Consider the following 25,726-nt stretch of genomic DNA (forward strand, 5'->3'; position numbering starts at 1 on the left):
GTAGCTCAATTATAATGGAGTAAATTTATACATACTAGTAGTAAGTAATATACTGGTAATTATAAATAATATAAGAATAGTATTGAGTGTAAAATTCAAATCAGCAATAAATCAAAACACAACAGGTAAAAAATATAGTCATTCTGGACTCCAAAATCTGACTGAAACTGCCCCTATTAAAACTCCTGCATGGGTTGTAAATGGCTTTTCAATTTCCCACAATAAATTATATCATACTTTGCATAAAAAGAATAAAAGTTGCCAATAAAAGTTCTCCATTCTTTTTACATGTACATTTTAATAAGACACACTAAGCCACTAACAGAGAAGCCTCACTCGCCCACAAGCAACAGCAAAAGGATCGGTCAGAGACACCACCTTTCTCTTGCTTGGGTATCAAGATCTGCAACTTACTGCCAGCAAAGCTCTTTTAGACCACCCTTATATTGTTTCCCAAGTATTTCAACAATAGATGTCCATGCACTAATTATCCAAGTTCAACTTGAAAAATACTTAATGTTGACTGTGAAAAATACAAGACCTAAAAAATCCATTTGGTTATGTCAATTCAAATTATGGAAAAGTATCACAATTACACAAAACAATAGCAGCTTAAATTTGTTTACAATACATGTAGCTCATTTCTGTTCCAACTGCTAGGTTTATTGCATGATGATTGTTATATAACATATCCTCATTTAATCAACGTTACATTGGAATGCAAAACATTTCAATAGTGATATTTTCAACTTTGCTTTAAAATTTCAAAAATGAGCTCTGAAACATGCACATATAAAAGCCCTGTATAAACATATGTAAAAGTATATTTAACAATTTTTTAAGCCTTAATTACAATTCTATAACTCATAATTCATAAACTCTCTTACTTCAGATGGAAGGAAACAAATTAATATTTTACTCTTGCGATTCTCATTTATTTACTCTTGCAATATCAATTGTAATATTTATTAAAATCACAATTTACCCCTTTCTTACTCAGAAATGTCTACCTCATTTGCCTATTCTATTTTTTACATCTATGACTCACTAAGCCACTGACAGAGAAGCCTCACTTGCCCTCAAGCAACAGCAAAAGGATCGGTCGGAGACGCCACTTTTCTCTTACTTGGGTATCAAGACCTGCAACTTACTGCCAGCAAAGCTCTTTCAGACTACCCTTGATCATGATTGTCTTATTTTTTCCACAATAATGTCCATGCACTTATTATTTAAGTTAGACTTGTACATATATGTGATATATAAATCAAGATTAAAATGTATGTGATTGCAGACCAATAAATGTTTAAACAATAAAATACATAACAGTTTTAATCTGTAATAAAGCATAAGAAAAAACTTTGACTGTCAAAATACAACACTAGGTATATATTTTTTTTTATCCAACATTGAATTTGTGCAAAACAGTAGCAACTCAGATTCATCTCTCATAGCTCATCTTTGTTCAATTAATACATCCATAGGTTTGACTCTTTTAGATTCTTTATTTGTCCTAGTTCTTCTTATGCTCTGCCTTTTAGAGTGCTTTAATTTGAGAATGGTACTTTTGGTGTCCTGTTCTTTGAATACATTCTCACATTCATCAGAACGCAACTTCAGCTTTCTAATTTCATAGATAGTATTATCTTTATAATCATTTTTTGTACTACGAAGATGTAATCAATATTTAAAACTGCTTTTTCTTGCTTCTTCTTCTTTTTATCCCAAGAAGTTTTCAGCTCTGGAGAAGCACACCTAGCTCCTAATTTCTACAATAAACATAAAAATAAATACCCATTTGCCTATATATACATATTATATATGTGCTTCCGGATTTATGCAATTGCATATATTAAATAGTAAAAACAAAATCTGAGTTGATTTTAAAATTATCATTTGACCTAGAGGAAGCACAGCTCAATTTTGCTTAAAAATTTACAGAAGACTACAAAAATATGCCATTTTTCTAATCTGGGTAATAAAGACAGATAATTATCAATAATTTCAGGCCAGCAAGCTACAGATTTCGAAGCGTGTAATTTTGGGTTTAATGATTTTTTTCACCATTTTTTTGGAGCATTTTACCTGCTTGACCTTGAACATGTTGAGATGCCCTTTTCTCTGCTCCTCCACACTAATTCTTTCATTTAGCAGCAAGATACTATGGATATGGTAAAAAGCTGTCATAAACAAAATATGAAAAATTAATAACAGGTGTGGCTCTCCATAGAAAGAATATTCAAAAAAGGAGAAAAAATATACAAACAGGGTATACTTATGACTAACATGACTACAGCAAGAAGATAACATTTTACACAATGAAAAAAATTCTCTGTGTCATCTAGTTAAGTGAATTGCATAAAAAAACATATAATTATATGTATAGATCAAATTTATAGACGACAAAATATGATACGAAACATACATAATGGAACTGTAGTCCGAACACATGGAATTTGAAGATTTACAAAGTTTAGGAAAATGCAAAGAATAGCATTTACAGCATTTATCATATTAAGACACACATATATATAGTTTCACAGCAGCAAGCTACAGCATTTGTGGAAGTACATGTTAATTGGGGACTGGTGACTTTTTGCCATCTTTTTTTTTTTTAGCAATTTACCAATGTATTTACCTGCTTGACCTTGAATATGTTGAGGTGCGCAGCCCTTTTCTTTGTGTTCCTCCACGATATTTTATTTAATGTAGCAGAAAGATATTATGGATAAAAAAATATGAAAAATTAAAAGCAGGTATGGCATCTCGTAGAAAAAATATACAAACAGATGTATTTATGATATACTAGAACAAGTAGATAACATTCATACAATAATAAAATCCTCAAACTTTGTGATCTAGTACATATTATGATATGTATTATATTAAATTTAGAGACGACAAAACATGATATCAAAGGGGTGTACATACTCGGAACACATGGAATTTAAGAGTAAACTTAAATGCAAAGGTTAGCATCTACAGCATTTAACATGCAAGTTATTGGGATAATGAACAAGTGATTTAACATAAAGTAAAATATATTAACAACTTACACTGTAGATAGCAAGTTTTTAAAGTGGACAACAAATGCAAACTTCCAGTAATTGGTGGCAATCTCATACACAATAATTTTTGCATGATGATTAGTTTGTACCTCATACTGGGTAGCCAAATATCTGGTCAAGTCACTTTCAGGAAGAGAGCCTCAGCAAGTTCAATGTTGATCATTCCCATAGCTACTTCTAACTTTTCTGGCACAATGTCTGAAAGAAAAGATGTATCTTGAAGAGATTTTTATTCAAACTAGGAATAATTCTCATGAATGTTAAAATTTAAAAAGTTTATAGATGACCGACGAATACGAGACACAGAACAGAAAACTCGCTCGGGTCTTAAAATGGCTCAGGTGTGCTAAAATAAATCAATTCATGTGATTTTATTGATCTTATCAGAAAATTTAAGAAATCTTACCGTTGTGTTAATCTTCATACTGCTTTTGTCATTTCTTGTGAGCATTTAGATTCCTGTAAATAATGCATGCATAATTGTGCATCATAGAATGTGATAGCTATTTTTTATAATTCAGGCTTACATATTTAACGTAAAAAAATTATGCATAGCTCAGAATCCATTGCTATTGTATTTTTAGGATGGAAAATAAGAATATAAACCTCGTATGTCTACTTGGTATATAGCATTTCAAGTTGTTGCAATATTTTTTTATACTCTTATGCATAAACAGGGGTCTAGAATTTTTTTTATAACTCACTTGCCCAAGGGCAAGTGATACAATAAATTTCACTTGCCCGCCTAAAAATTCACTTGCCCAACAAAAACATGAAACAATCAAGTTTTAAGATTTATTGATGTTATGTTTATATATTCTGGCATTTACAGGCTAGCATTTTCAACATGGTTCAAATATGTGAATATTTTCCTCAAATTAAATTATTTATGCTATTTATGTCTCTGATATACTACAAATATTATTATATTGCATTGTATTTTTGATATAGATATATTTAAAAGCAGTTTTTAAGCAGTTCTCCTTAACCTTCCTATTGACTGCTTAGATATTGCTAAGGAAACTGCTAAGCAACTGCTAAGTTACTGCTAATAAACTGGCTAAGTACTGCTTAAACTGTGGACTGCTAAGGAAAACTGCTTAAGGAGAGAAGAAGGCTAGTAAACTGTCTAAGAACTGCTAAAGCACTGAACTGTTAAGGTTAAAAAACTGCTAAAGAACTGCCTTCCACTTTGACTTGGGGTTGGTGTCCTCAAAAATAAAATATCAGGGGTAGTATTTTTTTTTTAAATGTATACTACAAATGCAACTTGGACAGAATATCATATAATCAAGTATCTCTCTATTAGTACATGTACATGTACTTAAAACATCACACTACTGTAAAATATGTTTTCATTTATTTTATAAAATCAGTTTGTATATGGTCATTCATCAAGAACAGTTGTAAGATTGTACAAAAGAGCAGGGATGCATTTCAATTTACATACATCTCATATTTAATTATGTACAATACACAAATCACTCAAAGTCCACTTAACACATCTAAATTCTGTCCATTTCTTTTTAGATCTAAGTGGGAGATAACTTTAAAATGTACATATGTATGTCATCAATGAATTTGGCGCACTTCATCAAACAGGTTTTAATGCCAGTATCTGATTAACAGAAGTTCCTGGCTCCTCACTATTTTAACAAACAGAATTTCATCAGCTGGATTTAGGTCCACAGAGAAGACTAGCATAGATAAATTATTCTTCAAAATAGTCTTTTTTGCCTTCAAACCCTGGAGGAATTTCTGCTTTGTTTACTCTGTCATGGGCCTGAAAAATAAGAAATATTAATCAAGTTAATTTCAAAAATGCCAAATATAAAAAAAAAATGCTAATACAGTTTTAACTACAGTTTCGCTAACTTTATACAGTGAGTAAAGTGTACATCACACAAATATACAAAATACAAAATTGTCAACTTGAGGAGGAAATAATTTAATTTTACAAAATTTAAAGCAATTAATTTTTTTACAGGTATTAAAAAGAAAATAAATTGTCACTGACTATACTAATTAAAAGCTTTAAACTTAAAGTACTTATGCTATGAAATAGGGGCTCAATGAAAATGAGTAACTTTACAGATTGAACATAATTTGGCATCGTCGCAAATCACGACCAAAATGAACGCTCCTCTCCCATTCTGGCTGTGGTTGAACGAGGAGAGAATTCTTCGTAGCTCATTTAAATTTTGACCAATGCGAGTAAAGCATAGTGGAAAGATGAACTTTATCGCGACCTTTCAATATCCAATCGCAGTTAAGGAAATATTTCTTGTATGCTGTTGACGTCAGTTGTTGATTCAATTGCAATGGAAACAAAACTTGCCACTGACTGAATATGATGTCACAATAGAGAGGCGTAAATATTGAAGTTACGACATTTTTTTGTGATCAAGCAGCCACGGGTAGGAGAGAGCTATATGCGGACTCCGGACCGTGGCTTGAGACGGTGATAATTTGGCTATTTGATATCAAAGTAATGATCACAGTTTCAAACATTCATCTTTTTTTCTTTTAACTCCTGTAAAATTTAAAAGGAGCCATTGAGGCTTAAATGATTAATTAATAATAAAGATTCTGTGTGAGGATTAAGGTAACACATAGCAATATGTATGTAAAAGTATTTAAATATCGCAAAAAGAATAGGGCATTTTTTTGTTTATACTTAATACATTTTGTGTTAAATATATATGATAAACACGTTAAATAAAAAAATTATATAAAAATACATATCAATTATAATTTTCACCACCTATGTAAAATAATTTTGTTTTACAGCGGATATACAGCCTATTCTTTTAAATTCTAATAGATAAAAATTATTCACAAATACTTGTGAAGAAATGGTATGTTCTTTTTATGCGACCAGGGTCTATAGATCTGAGGCGTTTATTATTTTTGTCATGTCTCGCATAAAAAAAGTTCTTTCAAAAGACACCAAGGTCAATGACCTTGTGACCTTGACTCTGACCTGTCACCCACAAGCAAATATAGCTCTATCAAAATTTACCATAACTTTTGAATCATAGGAGATGGAAACTTCATATTTGGTATGCATACTCAACTAATAAAGTTCTTTCAAATGGCATTAAGATCAATGACCTTGTGACCTTGACTGTGACTTATATGCTAAAAAAAAAGGTTTTTTTAATTTTAACTTTGTTACCGCCGGGCGCATAGTGTTTCACACGCAAACACATCTTGTTCAATACAGAAAAAAGACTTCCTCAACAAACATGACCAATTCAAAATATTTGACACATATTAACATTGTATTGTAGCTCAAATATCAGGATCGATACATGTCTGCCTTTTGAAAAAAAATGTTATATAAATGTTTAAAGCCTTATGTACAATCTAAATTCTACTCGTAAACCAGACACAGGACAGTACATGATAGGGTACAGCCTAATCAAGACCGCAAAGGTAGAATTCGTAACCATGCAAACTTTTGTTTGAATTCTAGATTTTGTTTGTTGAAATACATGTAATAGGATTGAGTGGACTTGGTTATCAGTCGGTCAGCTTATATACATGTACATTACCATAAAGATTTAAGAATGAAGTTCTCTTACTCGTGGCTCAGCTTGATCACAAAAAATTTCCTAATCTTTATCTTGACGCCTCAATCTCTGTTGACGTCATATATGACATATTAAGTGAACATGGATTTGTTACTCGTAATTGAAATGAACAATTTACATTCATTCAATAGTGTTTCATACACTGAGATTGGGTACTGAACATGTTGAAAGGTCACATCATGATCAAGGTAAAATATCTTACTTTGCTTTGATTTGCATTGGTCAATATTTTAATGAGCTAAAAAATATTAATGACCTAGCTACAAAATATTCTTTCTCATTTGACCTTGGTCAGAATGGGAGAAGATTGTACATTTTAGCCCTGGGTTGAACAATGGGTTATGTATAATTTGACTTGATTCCTTGTGGATTAAATACAGAATACAATTCATTTATTTCTTATTAAATTGCAAAATTGATCTTTAAAATCACATGGGTTTAAATGCATTAATCGCTCAGAATTTTAAGTTTTTAATTATTTGTAACACTAAATCTGTTTCACATCATCTTTACTAGTTTTATATAATCATTTAATAATAATAATAAAAAAAACATTTATTTGTTACATACCCTCTGAGTGGTTGTAGTGACTGTGTACTAATATAATGATCATATCTTTTGGTTCCTTGGATTACGACTTTTCCATTTAAAGCATATTATATTTTGGCCGAAATATTCACAGGACACGCAGTAAATTTTCATCTGAATTTGACAAACTTCGTCATGTTCATTGTCCATCACGTTTCTATGCTTACACGTTGCACACATTAGGGCGATTCTACACACTGAAAACGCATCACAAAAAGGATAAATCCTCGCATTGTTAGCTGCAATCAATACCAAACAACTATGTTACGATAACTTCGCAAGATTTAGTAAATCATTCACTTCCAACTTCCACTGTGTCGCCATTTGGTTTCAATTTTACGATTGGAATATGGCAAAACGAAATTCGTTAAAAATCGCTAATTTTTTCGGTAAAAAGTGAAAACAGATAAAGGAAAGTCATTTAATACAAACTACAAATAAATATTACTCAAAAAATTATTTTTAATGGCTTAAAATAGCGATGCTGTTTTTGAATTATCTACTTCCAGCAGGATAATCCTACTTCCGGCAGCATTACTAGCATTGACCTAGTTTCAAACCAGCATCAGGATAAGGATCAAACCAGGATCAGGATAAGGATAACTAGCATCAAAATCAGCAAGCAAAGGAAGCATCAAAATCAGCAAGCAAAGGAAGCATCAAAATCAGCATTGATGCTGTAACAAAATTATTTCCCTGCACTGTACATAAGAATAAAAGTTAATTGATGCAAAGCATCAAATCGGCCGCTTACATATTTAACATGTCAAAAAAGTACTTTCACAATTCAAAGCATTCATGCAAGAAAAGAACAGTATATTCAAAGCTGAAAAAGTGATACTTTTATTTTAGGCGGTCTTCAAAGCAAAATAAATAGATAAATATGTTTTAAAATTTGATAGAAATTTTAGTATTATGCCTGCTGTTCAATCCAATTCAATGAATAAAAGATATTTTAAACAAGAAATTTTTGTGCATTTGCTCATCCACTGGATTTTTCGATGTAAAAAAAGTCTATAATAAACATGTATGGGCGTCGGAAGCAAATCGAAAGTGGGGTGGGGGTGAGCTAATTGAAAGTATGGAGGGGGAAGATAACCAACAAAAAATGGTAAAGCCCATTTTCAATTCTATAAAATGTATATATTTGCAAAAAAAAAGTGGGGGGGGGGGGGGCTAACAACCCCCCCCCCCCCCGGTTCTGACGCCTATGATATGAGCAATTATTGTCATCAAAATGAAAATGTATGCTTTTCAAGATATACCACGTGCTGATATCCTAGTCATTTGTCAAGTGATAATGCCGATATGGTTTCTGCAGAGTATAAGGCTATGCTGCATGGTTCGGTGCAAAATGTATAAAAATCATTTTTGTGTCATTCGCAGCTGTAGGATTTTCAAACTTGTAAGTTTTTACCAGTAAAGTAAATTTTCAATTTTTTATTAACCATGCACTATTACCACTTACTAGCCATTATTATTCGGAAAATCATAACGATTCCCTTTCGTATCTTACACTCTCCCTGGATGGGGAATACCTATTGTAAACTCTTGTTATTTAACCATAAATTATCAATCATCTGATGCATAATGATGATGAAATTGAAACAAAATAACAACGATTAAAACTTAATTTAAATCAAGTTTTTAAAAAATTTTAATTCATGATTTCATGATTTTATATATACATGTTATCATTTGAGAATTATTTTACCCAAAAAGTCGTAGACAACGCTTATAATTTTATTAATACTTATCCGATTTAAATAAAATTTTGCATGATTATTGGGTATGATATTTTCCTTAAAATGACGAATTTTGAAACAAAAACCGTGTATAGTTTTAAAATTATTGCGATTTATAAGAAGGCAGAAATGCTATGTCGGCGCACGCTAAAATTTCGGGATTATTTTTATTGTCACTATAACAATTACATGTCTTTCTTTAACAGAATGAGCAATATAGAATTCAAATTTATATCAATTTAATCAGGAAAAAATTCCGCGTAATATACTGAAATTTCACGTAAATGACGTCATAAACGGAGGAATGGTGACACAATTTTCAAAGCGTACCTGAACTGAAAAAGCATAAAAATGGCGTCGTCATACGCATATCCGGCGCACTGGAATATTATACAATTTTGCGGTGAACGTGGTATGTCCCTCTCTGAGACAAAAAAAGAGATGGAAATCAATTACACACAGGAATATCAGCAGAGCAGCTGTGTACAGGTGGCATAAATGATTCAAAGAGGGTGTCTTCTCGGCACCAAAAATGGGAAGGCCAAAGAAACACAATAATAATTGCCAAATTCAAACGGTGAGAAACGTTCTTGATAAGGATAGATGTCAAACAATCCGTGATGTTGCAGACGTTGTTTGTTTAAGTAAAACAACAGTTCACCGGATCCTATCGGATGACCTAGGCATGAAGCGAGTGTCAGCTAGGTGAGTTCCACGGCTAATCACCAAGGAAGAAATGGACGGGTGAAAGCTTCCCAAATGTTTCTGAAGAGATATCAAAGAGACCCCCATTTTCTTGATAAAATAATAACAATGGACGAAACTTGGGTTCATTATTTTGAACCAGAATCAAAGAGAGAGTCCAGTGTTTGGAAAACTCCCGGATCACCTCCCCCTAAGAAAGCAAAGTCTACAAAATCTATGAGAAAGGTTATGTACATGGTGTTTATGGACAGACAAGGGGTGATCTTAAGTCACGCTGTGAAGCCAGGTAGGACTGTCAACTCGGTCTATTATTCTAAGGTACTTCGCCGCGATTTGCTTCACGCGATTAGGAAAAAACGGCCCACTGTAAAAGATAATATCGAAAACATCATCTATCACCATGACAACGCCCCGGCACATACTTCAGCCAATACTCACTTAGAACTTGATATGATTGGATTTTTGAGGCTTCAACATCCACCTTATTGTCCGGACCTAGCGCCATTGGACTTTGCGTATTTTCCGCTTCTAAAGGCAACATTACAAAGATATAAATTTGACTCAGAAGAAGAAATTACAAGGGCAGTTATAAATTTCAATGCATCCCTGGGAAAAGAATGGTTTTCTACAGTGTTTGAAAAATGGGTTAGACGCCATGAGAAGTGTATTGCTCACAAGGGCCAGTACTTTGAAAAAGAGTGAACATGAGTTTACATGACGTTATGAGTGACGTTAATTACGTCTCTTGTTCGTGCGCCGACCTACACTTATATACTTTCTTTATTTTTACATAAATGTACTATTTATTATGTTATTATTATAAAACTTCATATTTAAGACAAATAAATGTTGTTTTTTAAGTTGACAAGAAAAAATAAATCATTTTTCTTTCAAATACTTAATAATTCACCTTGTCTACGACTTTTTGTGACAACATTCGTACACTGAATTGACGACGGATTTCCCCGTTATTTCCTGATTATGACAAGTGATACATGGCGAGGGTGACAAGTTGGCAGGAGATGCTCACTCCTGCATGGTACCTGATCCCCCGTTTTTGAGGTCCTTGTTTGCTCTGCTCCTATTTTTTATTGCTTTATAGACTTTTGATATAGAATACTGCTCGTAATCTCCATATTAATCATTCACAAAAATTGCTGACATAGCAGTGACATCAGTAGAATTGAGAATGACCTTTTTTTTGGGGGGGGGGGGGGGGATATTAAAATTATCTGAAAAGAATGTGACAAGCGAAAAAAAACGCAGGTATATGAATTGGGAGGGGAATCATTTCCCACTCCAATGTCTTTCAATAATGTTTTGTACACTTCCTTACTACTTTAATTAACAAAGTGTTGAGGTTTCAATAAATATAATATATTTATGTAATAAAAATATTTTGTTTAGAAAAAAAAGGATATATTTGATACACAAAACATATTTAAAGAGAATGAAAATGTTAAAAAAAATGCTAAGATAACGAACGATAAGAGCATATCCTTCGGGCAAGCTCGGATAAAAACCACTAACCTGTAAAGTTCATTTGTTGTTTAAATTTTATACAAAAAAGAGTACCTTCCTATCTATTTCAATTCTGGATAGAAATAGTTGGAAAACTTTTATGTGTTAAAAATGTAGCATCTTGACATTTGATAAAGTTATAAATTGTATGTAGTACATATACATGCGTGCGTGTTTAAGGTTGGGGGGGGGGGAGAAGGGTGAATATGACTGGTGAAACATTTGAGTTTATTTTTTAGTCTTTCGAAAGGTCTGAAAAGTTGCAAAAGGTCCGCCCTTCCACGTTTGTTATTAGCTCCAGACCTTTTTACTATTGATATGTTCATCGAAACCCAACAGTATTTGGTAATGCAATTCATGTTGTAAATTTTCAGTTGTTTGTAAAAAAATGTACTGAAAGATGTTGGACTAAGAACATGTACCCTTACCTCAGGAACAAAATATTGCTTGTCAAACTCTTTTCAAGTAAGTTGAATCCCCACACACACTTTCAAATTCGATTATACGTCATTGCTATGTCCGCGATTATTGTGAATAAGAGATTGAAGCCATGTTTTAAATAAAAGGGGTTTTTAAATGAATACGTTTATGATAAAAAATGTGCATTTTAAGTGATTAATATAAAATAATATATTCTGTTTTTCGTTCAGCTCTGCGTTCCGTTTTCTGTTCCGTGTTTTAGCAACACCCCTACCAGAGCTACTTTGAACTCTTCGGGCTTTATTATTTGTAGAACACAGAAAATAAAAAGGTTCCGAATACATTGGTAAGACTTATATATATGTACATGTAGGTAGAAATGATGCATTTTTTCCCCAAATATTGGCAGAATATAGACAAACACAATTAAGTCCTCTAACGATAACTATAGAAATGTTGATACAGATACAGCCTGAGTCACAAACAACCAGGCATCCAGTGGACTTTTACGAAAAGCACTGACTTTCACAGTTGACGGTTTACTTGACATTTAAACCTGAACATGTATCGAGTTACGGAATTGATCATAGATAAAAACACCTTTCAAGGGTCATATGTAGTGTCCCTAATGTTATTAGGGGCACTAACATGTGAAGACCGGTGGTTGAAGGTAGGGTGGTTGTTTTTTTCCATAAGGGCAACTGATTCACGCTTTGTAATAACCTGTTAGTGGTATGTATTTAATGTCGAGCTAAATAATTATCACTCATTCTCTGTAAGCACCAAAAAATCTTGGAAACGACATGTCTCAGATTTTGATGAAATTTTCACCGTATGTGTGTCTTGGTACAAAACTAGTAAATATGGTGTCGGAATTTCCACGCGTGCACTTGGTTGCCATGGAGACGGATCCATTGAATTCGGCCATCTTTGGCCTATTTTGACTAAATGAAAACATGAAAATTGAGAAAATGTAAATGAATATTTATCGGTATCTTATACACTCTAACAAAAATCATTAGATCACATGATTACATGACTTTTTAAGGTACATAGGGCATATAATCGTTTATTCTAGAAATATTCCTCCTGTAAGAAAAAGGTTATGCAAACTGACATGGTTTCTATAAATTTGAAAAATTGGGAAATTGGAATTTTTTGAGATCTTTGAGGCTAAATAAGAAAAATTTCCAGAATCTTATGTGTGTAATTATACTTGGGAAAAAGACGTGTCATCCCATGAAAAAACATTAAGTTGGCTTTTGATCCTATTTTTAGTAACATTTATCTATAAATAGATATATTTTAGAAAAATGTGAAAAATCAAATTTTGGCAAAGTTTATATAGTCATTGTTGCTTAATTAGAACGTATGTTGTAAAATTTGAGATTTTAATGTAAAGAGGTGGACACCACTACCTGGTATGGATAATGGTTAAGGGGGTTTCCCATTTTTAATTTTAGTATCATGTAGCTAAATATAGATATGTCTCTGAATATTAGGAAGAATGGCATTTTTGTTCTAATTGGAAGCTTCATATAAAAAGTGCTAAGAAATATAAAGCTTTCTACAATATACTTTCAGAATGTACATGTGTTTGTACAATTATTGTCACAATATTGAGAATGAACACTTGTTTCATTTCATATCAACAATGGTCTAAAAATAGATTACTCGAATAATTGAGAAAATGTAGATTATTGCACCTTTTCAGGTACATTTTAGATGTAGATGCTGCATAATTAGGAAGTATTTTGTAAAATTTGAGATGTTAATGACAAGATCTGGATACCACTACCTGGTATGGATAATTGTTGAGGGGAATTCCCATTTCTATTTTTAGTATCAGGTGGCTAAATATAGATATGTCTCTGAATATTAGTAAAAATGGCATTTTTCATAATATGAAAAGTCCTAGCAAATATAAAGCTTTTTACAATATGCTTTCAGAATACACATGTGTTTGTACAATAATAGCTACAATATTAAGGATGGACTATAGTTTCATTTATAGCAACAATGGTCTAAATATAGATTACTCGAATAATGGAGAAAATGTAGATTATTGCACCTTTTCAGGCACTTTATAAATGCCATTACTGCTTACTTAGGAAATATATTGTAAAATTTGAGATGTTAATGGCAATAGCTGGACACCAAATAGTCAGTGTGGACAATGGTTGAGGGGGGTTTCCCAATTCTATTTTTAGTATCACATGGTGAAATATGGATTTGTCTCTTAATATTAGGAAAAATGGCAGTTTTTTGCTAATTTAAATCTTCCTACAAAATGTCTTAAGGACAGACGACACGTTCCACAAAAATATATAATTTTTCCTAAGAATTTGTCATTGAAGTATAGGTACTCAAACAAGTTTCCTCACAAAAAATTGGGGTACCTTACCAGGCATTTGGCTAAGATATCATAGGGTCGTATTTCTTATATAACCCTTATGGCTTATCTTCTAACTGGCAAATAACGCAATTTTTGGTGTACTTATATTTCAAAATATTTTGAAAACAATGTAGAAACCAGGAGAGAATGACAAATTTGAATGATTTTTGATGTAATACCAAGATATACAAAACATATATTTGAGGAATGTGTCATCTGACCTTAAATATAAAGCTTTCTTCAGAATGCCTTCGAAATGAACACTTGTTTGTACAGTAAATGATACAATGTTTAAGACTGATTCTTGTTTCATTTTATAGCAACAATGGTTTAAAAAGATTCCTCGAATAATCAAGTAAATATGGGTTATTGTACCTTTTCAGGCAATGTTGGAAAGAAAAATAAATGTTATACCTGGGAAGACATTGTGTGAATGACAAATACTTCAAAACTATTTAGTGAAATGCACATTATCTGAACGGGGGCTCTCTTTTCTATTTACAGCACATCCACTCATACATGTATGTAGAAACTTCTGAGCAAAGAAGAAAAATGACTTAAGGATTAAAGAAACTTCATTGATAACATATTTACGAAATATACTGCAGTATACAATATGTTATGAACAAGAACATCTGGGAAATTAATATTTGACACATTATTGAAGACGGACTCTCTCTTATTTTTATAACAACAGTTGTCTAAAAGTAGACTCATTTGGGGTATTCAGAAAATATAGATTTTTGCACTGTTTAAGACATTGATAGAAAATTTGAATTCTCATTATTACAAACATAATGTCACTGTCAAGCACTAGAAAGAAATTACTAAATTTAAAATGTTTCGAGGGAATTCCCATTCCTATTTTTAGCACAAAAATAAACCTTTGATTCGTCTCAATATATGAGGTAGAAAATAAAAAGGACAAGATAGGATAAGACACTTCTTGGCCCCTGATTTTGGTGTCTTCGAGAATGATGCAAAAGTTTATCCATAAAAACCGCTTATCACCCCGGTCACAAAATGAGTATAAATTTGATGTAAAATTTGTAGACTAAATGAATGATGAAAACGAAATGGAATATGGTGATAACAACTAATATTAAAGCTCAAATTCTATTAAGACAATGCAAATTGTATGCAGAGCAAACATAGACCTCCCAAAACATTAAATTAGGTGTCATGTAGGAGTGAGTATCCCGACTGGTCACATCCGCAGTGAGTTCCTTGTCATTAAATAACCCCAAAAATCCGTAGACGATTCGTGTGTAGATAATGGCCTAACAATTATTATGTAAAACGTCAGTCAGTATTTGACTTAATGATAAGTTGCATTTACCTATATATCTAGATTCATTGCATCGACCATTTAACTTGGGAAATGATAACTTCAAATGAGACTTTACAAAATGTATGCTTGTTTCATCAACTTGTTTGTCAATTGAATGCCTCGTTTTAACAAATTTCAAAGGAAGAAAATGTTCTAACGTCACGAATTAATTGTGACATAAAAACCACATATAAGAGTATGTATATGTACATGTATATTACTATATTAATACGGGAAGTTGACAATTGAAAAATTGCAGTCATCATGTGTATAATAAAGTTTTCTTAGTAAAATAAATAATCATGTGACTGATAAGTATAACCTATATGTATTACCGGTAGTTACCGTTAACTAACAAGCATAAAAACAATGATGATTCTCATTTTCAGTTCTACTTATATTTGAAATCAAGGAGGACTTCCAGTTCTATTTATAGAAACACAGAACAATGTACAGTTTCAATACAAAATAAGCCCTATGTTATGCTATATTTTGTTTAAAATGTGAAAGTGATATAGGAAATCAAAATTCACTCTTTCCAAATCATAAGAATTCCCTGCAGTAAATATACACAAATCGTTTTCTTATATTACCTCTTAAATGCTAACTGAGAAGTCATTAACTTATGTATTTTTCCGTATTTTCTTAAAAAGTTGCAGAAAACATCAATTTTCAGTGGAATATTTTCTTTCAGAAGACAAACTCTGCCACTCTTGTCAAAAGAGATTTTGAGATAATAGATATGTGATTTTTCAAAACTATATCAAAAAATTAAAGAGGGCGACGGTGGCTAAAGGAAAACCAGCACAAAAATGAGTCATTTTGAAGCTTTTCTGCATTAAATGTAGAAGTGTACCAAATAAATGACGTCATATATCCAGAACAACCCCCTTCGTGTCAAATTCTTTAATGATCTATCAAATTCATCTACTCAATGATTGTTAAATGATTGATTGTATATTGTTTAACGTCCATCTCGAGATTTTTTCACTCATATGGAGAAGTCACCGTATGCCGGTGAAGGGCTTCAAATTTTGACCTTTACTCGACACTCAGGGCCATTGAGCTGTGAGGGATCTTTATCGTGCCAACGCCTGCCGCTGACACGGGGCCTCGGTTTTTTAGGTCTCATCCAAAGGACCCGCAACTTTCACTTCAAAGTGCCGAGCGCATGGCGAAGGAACAGTTGCTACCCATTTTATCGACTGGCTCAGTCGCGGCCGGTATACAAACTCACAACCTCCCGATCACGAAGCGAGCGCTCTACCGACTGAGCTACCGTGATTGTTAAAGCCAATTTCACAATTTTTGAAGAACATTTATTTTTTTAGGGCAAAATGAAGCTCAAACCGTACCTTCTTATACAAGAGACCAGAGGGCTTCAACAGCCATCTGAGAGTAACCCTGTAACAGATCAGTGAAATGACATTTTAACAAGATCTAACCTTATTAGAAATAAGATTCCCTAGTATCTCCTCTTGTTTAAAGAGAAAATCCCTGTTTGATATTAAAAAAAATCCTTAGATACTCTGTGACAATTTTGACACATAAGGACAAAAAGTTCTTGAAATATGGTGACTCTTAAAAAAAAATATGCAGACCACAGAAACTGCCATATAGAATAAGCTCTTTGAGTGATCGTCTAAAAAATCAAAGGTCTTTGGACAAAATAAACTTGAAGAAAAAATATAGGTACATTGTCAAAGACTAGAATTAGGACAACTAGCAAATTGTGGCCAGCTTCTGTCATTAACATCTTAAAATTTACAATATACTTCCTAATTATGCATCTATGACATCTACAAAGTGCCAGAAAAAGTGCAATAATGTACGTTTTCTCGATTATTTCAGGAATCTATTTTTAGACCATTGTTGGTTTAAAAAGAAACAAAAGTCCATCATCAATATTGTAGCAATTATTGTACAAACAAGTGTTTATTTTGTAGGCATATTGTAGAAAGCTTTGAATATTTGTAAAGACATTTTCTAAAAAGATTCTAATTTTTTCCCTAATATTTAGAGTCATATCTATATTTAGCCACCTGATACTAAAAATAGAAATGGGAATTTGCCTCAACAATTAATTTATTTTTAGACCATTGTTTCCTTAAAATGATACAAGAGTCCATCTTCAATAATGTAGCAATTTTTTTTTAAAAAACACATGTACATTCTGAAAGCATATTTTAAAAAGTTTCATCTTTGTTGGAACTTTTTATATGAAGCTTCCAAAAAGAACAAAAATGCCATTTTTCCTAAAATTGAGAGACATATCTATATAATTAGCCACCTGATACTAAAAATAGAAATTGGAATTCCCCTCAACAATTATCCATACCAAGTAATGGTGTCCACCTCTTGTAATTAAAATCTCAAATTTTACAACATACGTTCTAATTATGCAGCAATGACAATTTAAACTTTGCCAAAATTAGATTTTTCACATTTTCTAAAATATGTATGAATAGATACATGTTACTAAAAATAGGATCAAAAGCCCACTTATGTTTTTTCATGTGATGAAACTACTTATTCCCAAGTATAATTACACACATAAGATTTGGGAAATTTCCGCAGACAATTTTTCTTATTTAGCCTCAAAGATCTCTAAAAATTCTAATTTCCCCATTTTTAAATGTTTAGGAATCATGTCAGTTTGCATGTTTTTCTTACAGAAGGAATATTTCTAGAATAAACGATTATATGCCCTGTGTACCTTAAAAGGTCATATTCTCATATGATCCAATGATTTTTGCAAGAGTGTATTAGATACCGATAAATATTCATTTACATTTCTTCAATTTTCATGTTTTCATTTTGTCAAAATGGGCAAAAGATGGCCGTATTCAATGGATCCGTCTCCATGGCAACCAATTGCAGGTGTGAATGTCGTGTGGAATTTCCGACACCATATTTACTAGTTTTGTACCAAGACACACCAATGGTGGAAATTTCATCAAAATCCGAGATATGTCGTTTCCAAGCCCTATAGTAAATTCGTTGGTGCTTACAGAGAATGCTTGTTATAACGTAAAAAATGCTTTCTTACATTGTTCTAGTGTAAAAGAAAGCTATCAACAGTAAACGTCAGCGCTTCTCGTAAAATTGCACTAGTATTCACATCAAAAACTGCCCTTCGAAAATAAACATATTTATTACCAGCTTTTACATTAACAAATGTACTTTATGCTTATCATCTTAACTGAATATATCTGAAACAAGAGCCCCATAGGCCACATCGCTCACCTGACCACTGTGGTTAGGAAAAAGTAGAAAGTGGTTTTATTATTAAAAAGTTTAAATGGAATGGGAAGCAAAAACATAGTTTGACGTGTTTTATAGTATTATAAAGTTCGATCAAACGTCCATAGTTTTCATTGTAGTAGATCAAAGTTCAAAAGTTTTCACTATAGTACATGTAAATCAAAATTCCAAAGTTTTAACATTGGTTCTATAGTAAACTATAGTAAACGTTATTTGGCAAAAAGTGTAGGTTTGAATTTTGATTAGAGTTGTTGTAGAAAAAAAAATCCGCTGTACGCTAAAAAAGATCAATATATCATAGGTAAAGTCATTTATATTTAATCTAATTTTGAATTCAAATAAGAAGCATACTTTAAATATGAATCAAATGCCTGTCTTACAGGAGTTGGTAGCGGTTGAACTGTAAAGATTAAAAAAAATGGTAGTCGGTGTTATCTTAATTTTGAATGAAACAGAGTCACCTTAACTCGAAGATGCTCCCTAAATGTTCCAAGTTAGGTTAATATTGGTGCAATGGTTCTTGAGGAGGAGTTGAATAATGGGATAAATTAAAAAAACAGACATCAGACAGTAGTTGATTTTCGTGAAGTTCAGGTAAGGTAAAGAAGGAATGATTTCGAAATTTAAAAATTATTTCTTAATACCCTTTTTCAGAAATGCACTTGTTTTCATCAAATTCTCATCAAATTATTAACCGTCGAACAAATAAGACATCCTGAACATATCATTGACGCATGTACCTCCATACGTCCATCCATGAAAGACACTACCATCTTGGTCACACACTGCCTTATCCACCTTCTGGTCAAGACGTTTAGAGGCGTCCACCACCACGACATAGAAAGCTCTCCTGGTCAGGTAAATTTGGTGACAGGCGTAATACGCACACTGTCCTCCAAAGTCAAAGAATGTCAAGGTTTTTGAGTTTATATTTGTAGCAAAACTTTCTTCATTTTTATCATCTGTGTTGATATTTCTTGCTAGAAAAAATATAAAAAATAACTCTCAGGATAATTTGATTTTATTTTATTCTCATTTCTTTTCATTGACAAAAGTGTATGCTTTGGGGTGATAGGAATTGCCGACAAGCAATCTTACCATTTTTACTCATAATGGTTTATATTCAATACATAATTACTCGACTTTATATGATATTTCAACAATATTATGAATTCAATGAAAGATGTGCAAAAATAGAGTAATGTTCATTATTAGAGACTTGAGAATAAAATGAGCCTATGTAATTATTTTTTCAATATAAAGATGTAGGATTGAATAAAATAAACTTAAATAAAATAAAAAGAACTTTTTAACTATACCTTTTAATGATTTTGTTTCATCACATATATCAAATATTTCCTCATGCACCTCCAATCCCTCCGTAGATTTTACATCCTTAATCTCTTCTCCACTACTACCAAGCAGACGTTTAAGTAGGGTAGTTTTCCCAGCCCCAGCACATCCTACAATCATCCCCCGGGCGTGGTGGACTGTCTGTGTTCCTCTCTTAGCGTACTCCACATACCGCTCTCTGGCCTTCTGGTCCCATCGTAGTATTTCTTTCGGGACTCCCACTGTATCATAAAATAATCAACAGTATCAAACTAGAACTAGACGCACGGTGATCAATGAGCTCACAGTCACTAAATGTTACCGCCGCCCGCAATATGATTACAATATCATGACCATGTTTTGCTATGGGGACCCAAAAATCTGTATATTGTTTTACGTTAACGCGTAAAAAGGAATAGGGTGCTGTGTCCCATGTTATTCTGAAGCCACCGCACCTCACGTCATTAATAAGAATATAATGGCAGCGTCCATCATGGTTTGCTACAGGAAACCAAAAATATGTATCGAATCAAAAAATAAAAAAAGGAGGTGCTCAGTGACATTATGTTATAAAGATGATCTGAAAGTTCGAAGTCTCATTAAATTTAATTCAGTAGTATAAGCGGAGTTGCGGATACAAGATGACTTCCCCAAAGCGTAAGAGATGGACAGACGGACGGACGCACATCCCAGTTACTGTATACCCTCCCGCTTGAAAAGCGGGGGGGGGGGGTGATAATAAAGAAATAAATCAGAACAAAAAAAGGTATTTTCCATTTAGTTTAAATGACAAACTGGGGCAAAAGAGAGATAAAACTCCTCAGTATATTTTCTTTTTTCAAGGTAAAATAAATTGAAGCATTGGTGCTTTATTGACGCCGTTCAGCATAGATGTAGGAAATCTGGTTACAGGGACGGGGTGGGGATAATTGTATTGGGTAGGGTATCCCAACCAATATTTTGCAGAAAAATTGAAAACTATATGGAAAAGGTATCTATAATATGATTGCTTTCTGATGAACTCTGAAGTCTGATTCCAGTAATTTTTTGGCAGTATGTAGTACCCCAACCTGAAAATGTATGCATGGCTGCACCCCCGCCCCTCTTCCCCAGCAAATAATGCTTTCTACATGCCTTGTAGGTTTTGAATTTTTATTCTGTTTAAATCCTAAAATAATTGCACTTTTTTTTTACATTTATACTCTGTGCTTATATATTCTATATCCTTTCTTGGATAAATTGAAAAATAGGTATGCAAAAAGGCATGCAACTCAGATCTTAAATGTAATATTATATACAATAATTTTATTTTATAAAATGTACACACATGTACAGCAATGGCAAACTCTTTTGAATTCGTTTAAGATCGGATCAGAATTAGAATGATCTAGACAGTATGAGTTTGATCTATATTGTGTGACATTGAATTATTTGAAATGCATGTATCAAAATCATCAATAAAACATGTTAAAATTAGGGACTTAGGCCTGATAACATGACTCTTGACGGTATACATGTAACTCCCAGCCTCCTCAGCCCATATCCTAGATATATGATCTCTAGTGGCAATAAATTAGTATTTTATAAGGTTAACTAGACCCTTTTCTTAGGAACATTACATATTTATATGCATACTTTCAAGAAGTTTAAGAAACTTTTTTTCTTTAAACTTCCGTGAAATTAAGCAAATCATATTTGACAAAAACATTTCATGCACATATTTATTTCTTGCTAGGAAATCTCTCTTTAATACATGTACTAAAAAAAGGGATTTAGAAGCTATATATTAAATACAGGAAAACTCGTTTAGTACACTGTACGAACACGGAAAAAGCGAAGTCATTTTGGATCCCCAGCTATATAAATTTAAAGAATTTCTTGTACGGTTATAACGAAAAAACGAATATAGCGAAGTGATTTCTAAGGTCCCTATGGCTTCGTTATAACCGAGTTTCACTGCATTACGAAATAAATAAATATTGACATTTTTAAGTCACTTTAATATTCCAGCACTCACTTGATAAATACTGTAACAGTTCTAATTATTAAGTATTTTAAGTATTTACATGGTATGTACTCATATTTTCCTTCAGGTACATTTAAACGATTAAAAGACCTACTTTTTGCAAAATTGATGATAAGGAAAGTTCTTAAAGCATACAAAATATTAGAGTAAAGCACCAAATCATGTTAATATCTTTTTTTATTGAAAAAAGTGAAAATCAATAGATTCCGTTTTGTTATATATATCGTACAGAGGTAAAACGGTACTCACAACGTGTACTGATCATGTCATGAATCCCCCTGTCAGACACGGTACAGTGTCTGATGATGTCCAGCTGTAGTTTGTCTATGAAGAGGTCGTACATCTTCTCCGGTCTGTCCGGTACAAACAGACATCTCTCTCCCTCCCTCCTCTCATAATCCCAGGACCGGCAGTATTCTGATATCACGTCACGTGACGCCGTGGTCAGGAAAAACTCCAGATCACTGTCCTCCACCAGACACTCCGTAACAAAGGCGTACATGACGTCATGTCGGATGTCGTCTGATATAAAGGTTATCACACCGTCACGTGTTTCTGTGATTCCATCAGGAAGATCTACTCTGCCGTCATCAGTAATATCAGGGAAATACCTTTGTCTGACTTTTGCCATTATGATTCTGTATGATTGTTCAATGGAACTAATCCGATATTTCTCAGATATAAGTAAACAATACAGTTGGCATCTGACTTCTGCCGGATAGCTATGGATTTTACCTGAAATGACAAATAGATTAATAAATGAATAATAAATCACCATACAAATAAATTAATAAAATTAATTGTATTAATAAAATGTTAATATCCAGTCTAACTACTTCAATCCTTTTCACTGCATGTACCTGCATTCAAGGCGCGGGCCCGAAATATTTTTCCAGGGGGAAGGGGGTCCACCCCAGTCCAAAAAAAATCCAACCCAGAAACTTCTTGAAAAACAAAAAAAGGGGGGACTCGCACAAAAGGGGGAAGGGGTAGTCGATAACTTCAAATGCTTCAAACATTTGACTTTTCACATCAATTTAACACAAATTCGCGTTAACTGGGGGGGGGGTCTGCTTTTTCCAAAGGGGGTCCAAAGTAACTTTTTTCTTGATATAGTATATAAATTTAATAAACTTGCAAATTCCTGGGAGTCCTCCACCCCCCTCTAGATCCGCACATGTATTCAGTTCTACTGTTTTAGGACGATGACCCCTCTCAATCATTTTTTTTTTTAAATTTCAACTTGAATCACAACTAAATCAATGAGGTTAAAAAGATGAAAATATTTATTATTCATTTAGATTTATTATTAATTTAAATATAATCCTGAAATGCGAATGCAAACCTGTAAAGAATGGTTTTTAATAATACCTATAAATTGACGTTTTTCTTTCATCGACATAGAGGCGCAGTGGTTCGAGCGTCTGCATTAGAGTCCTGGAGTAGGGGGGATCACCTTTTTGGCGAAAAAATATTAATGGGCTAACAATTAAGTAACAATATTATTACTTTATTGACTGGGATATTTTTAGGTGGAGCGTGAGCAAAATTGAGCGGAACTGTATTCTCCCTAATTTTATTTCTCCTTTTTTTGAGTTGCATAAAGCAAATTGATGTAGAATACGAAAAATGGAGAGGAAATAAAAGGGAAAAAAATAAAAATAATTAATCGTTCTGGAGAGCATACACATGTTGAGTAGGATTCGTGGAAACTGCAGAAAAAGGAAGAATGGATCATCGTAACATCCCCCCTCCTAAAAGTTTAAGAATTCGAGATTTTTTTTTTTAATTTTCTGTTATATTTTTTTTTGTTTTTAAAGGAATGTCTGTAATTTTTGTGCCCAAGAAATTCACCTCAGCACATTCCTGTATTTGTCAATGGTAAAATGCAATTCCCAAATTAACAAATACATGTTTCTGTAGCCCCCCTCCCTTCAAATAGAGACACAGATGAAGACATCCGGTCCACTAAATAGCATACTTTTGGATAAAAATATGAACAGGAAGGGAAAAAAATAACTACCCTGAACAAGAGGTCCGCGGGCCTTATAGGTCACCTGCTTTTCATGTAACAACTGTCCGAAAATTTAATTTGGTTTGTGTTTTAAACCAGTGGCCATGAAATTCACAATTTTGAGAGAGGCACTACTACTACTACTTATCACAATTATGCACTTAACACTTAGGATGCTTTCTTTAGCTACTTGATACCCAGATGTAGATCAGAGTAAAGAAGAGAAAATACACTTCAACTTCATAACCAGTTGTGCACCCCACCAATGAAGTGGGGTGAAGCTGGATTTTTTTAATAGTTCAACATGCTTCTTGTTTAAATAAAGTTGATCTAAATTTTGCATTCAAAAACTGAAACGATTGTTTTAAGGTATAATAGCATTCAACTCTACTTGTATTCAACAGGTCCATGGAAGGATTAAGGCGAATCTATTAAAACGAGGGTAGGAATTCATGTATATCTCTTTGTCACGCTAGATAACTCGTAGTATTCTGGAGAGATACATGTAACTCCTGCCGGCCACCCTGTGAGCAGTACCAGGTAGCAAATGCGACCTGAAACATTTTCACCACATTTCACAATAAATCACTGGAGATACATGTACACTTACATACAATAGGAAAATAAGCAAATGAAAATCATGTTAAAGAGAAAGGAAAATAATTTTAATTTGGATTAATCTTTACACAAGTTTTACAACATTAAAAAAGAAATGGAAGGTGAGAAAAACACTGATTCTTTGACTGACATTTTTATTTACAAAATGCATAAAAACAAAGATCTACTTAAAACAAATATTATGTCGGAACAAGAGACTAGAAAGGGGGAATGCTTAGCCCCCATACTTATTTTTAAAACGATAGACATCAAGTAAAAACAGTGGGACGTACGTTTTTACCCCCCTCCCCCCACTTTTACACACAGTTGCAGTTTAGGTAAAGTTGAAGAAGGGTGAATGGCAGTTTTTGAAAGAAAAATATGGTAAAGAAAAACTTTGATCTCCACGAAAAGCAAACATCTCCCTTCTTTAAGCAGAAAAATTGACACCCGTCATTACTTAATTTATGTTTGAATAAAATTCCATGTAGATTAAGAAATATTTAATATTCAGAATAGTTACTGAACAGATTGGGCAATAGGCAAACTGCATATAAATCACCTTTCTATACAAGGTCACGGGAAACAAATATAATGAACTAAGTTAAAATTAGATTTATATGTCCCAAATATGTCCCAATTCACAGAAATAACATTAATTTTATTTTTTCTAGAAAATCAAACGTCCTTTCTTACTTGGTTTTCTGTAAGCTTTGTTGTCGATGATGTAAATGTCCCAGTGTGGATGTAGACCTATGCAGGATCTCACCATGTCTGGTCTCTCCAAATTTCCGTATCTCCAGAGCCACGTCACGTGATCTACACTGTCCTGTGATCTTCCTCTGTAATGTACAGCCTCCCCTTCTCTTCTTAGATCCGTTAGAAATTCTTTTCCTTCATCTTTACCGCTTTTTACTTTATTTTTTGGAATATTCACTGTAAAAAGAAATATATTGTTATACATACATGTATAATCATTTAAACTGAAATGTTCTTATATAATAAAAATTATAGTATGAATACAGCTTAAATATTGATTTTGGCACGTAGCAAAGAGAGGGAGCCCCCCCCCCCCCATTTTTTCAAACATAACTATATGTGTTAATCCCCATCTACACAAGTGGTATG

At 32.9% G+C, this 25,726-nt stretch overlaps 1 protein-coding gene across 1 annotated transcript; it reads right to left on the reverse strand.

The window, feature by feature from the left end:
• Nucleotides 1-16,746: 16,746 nt before the first annotated feature.
• On the reverse strand, nt 16,747-25,525 carry LOC134233470 (uncharacterized). Its single transcript, XM_062715438.1, has 5 exons — nt 25,295-25,525; nt 22,237-22,722; nt 19,949-20,203; nt 19,370-19,609; nt 16,747-16,769 (listed from the first exon to the last, which is right to left on the reverse strand). Exons 1-5 carry the CDS (start codon nt 25,368-25,370, stop codon nt 16,747-16,749), a joined length of 1,080 nt encoding a protein of 359 aa, XP_062571422.1. The 5' UTR covers nt 25,371-25,525.
• Nucleotides 25,526-25,726: the final 201 nt, after the last annotated feature.

This window comes from Saccostrea cucullata, unplaced genomic scaffold (assembly GCF_032062105.1).
Source record: "Saccostrea cucullata isolate Sc308-1 unplaced genomic scaffold, CSIRO_AGI_Scuc_v1 ctg3354, whole genome shotgun sequence".
NCBI lineage: Eukaryota > Metazoa > Mollusca > Bivalvia > Ostreida > Ostreidae > Saccostrea > Saccostrea cuccullata.

Excerpts from the sequence above, each read along its gene's own strand:
- LOC134233470 (XM_062715438.1), bottom strand. The coding sequence starts at position 25,370 with ATGGTGAGATCCTGCATAGGTCTACATCCACACTGGGACATTTACATC. Across the intron at positions 22,723-25,294 it reads CAAAGCTTACAGAAAACCAA|GTAAAATCCATAGCTATCCG; the intron begins GTAAGAAAGGAC and ends TTGTCATTTCAG. Across the intron at positions 19,610-19,948 it reads TGAAACAAAATCATTAAAAG|CAAGAAATATCAACACAGAT; the intron begins GTATAGTTAAAA and ends TATTTTTTCTAG.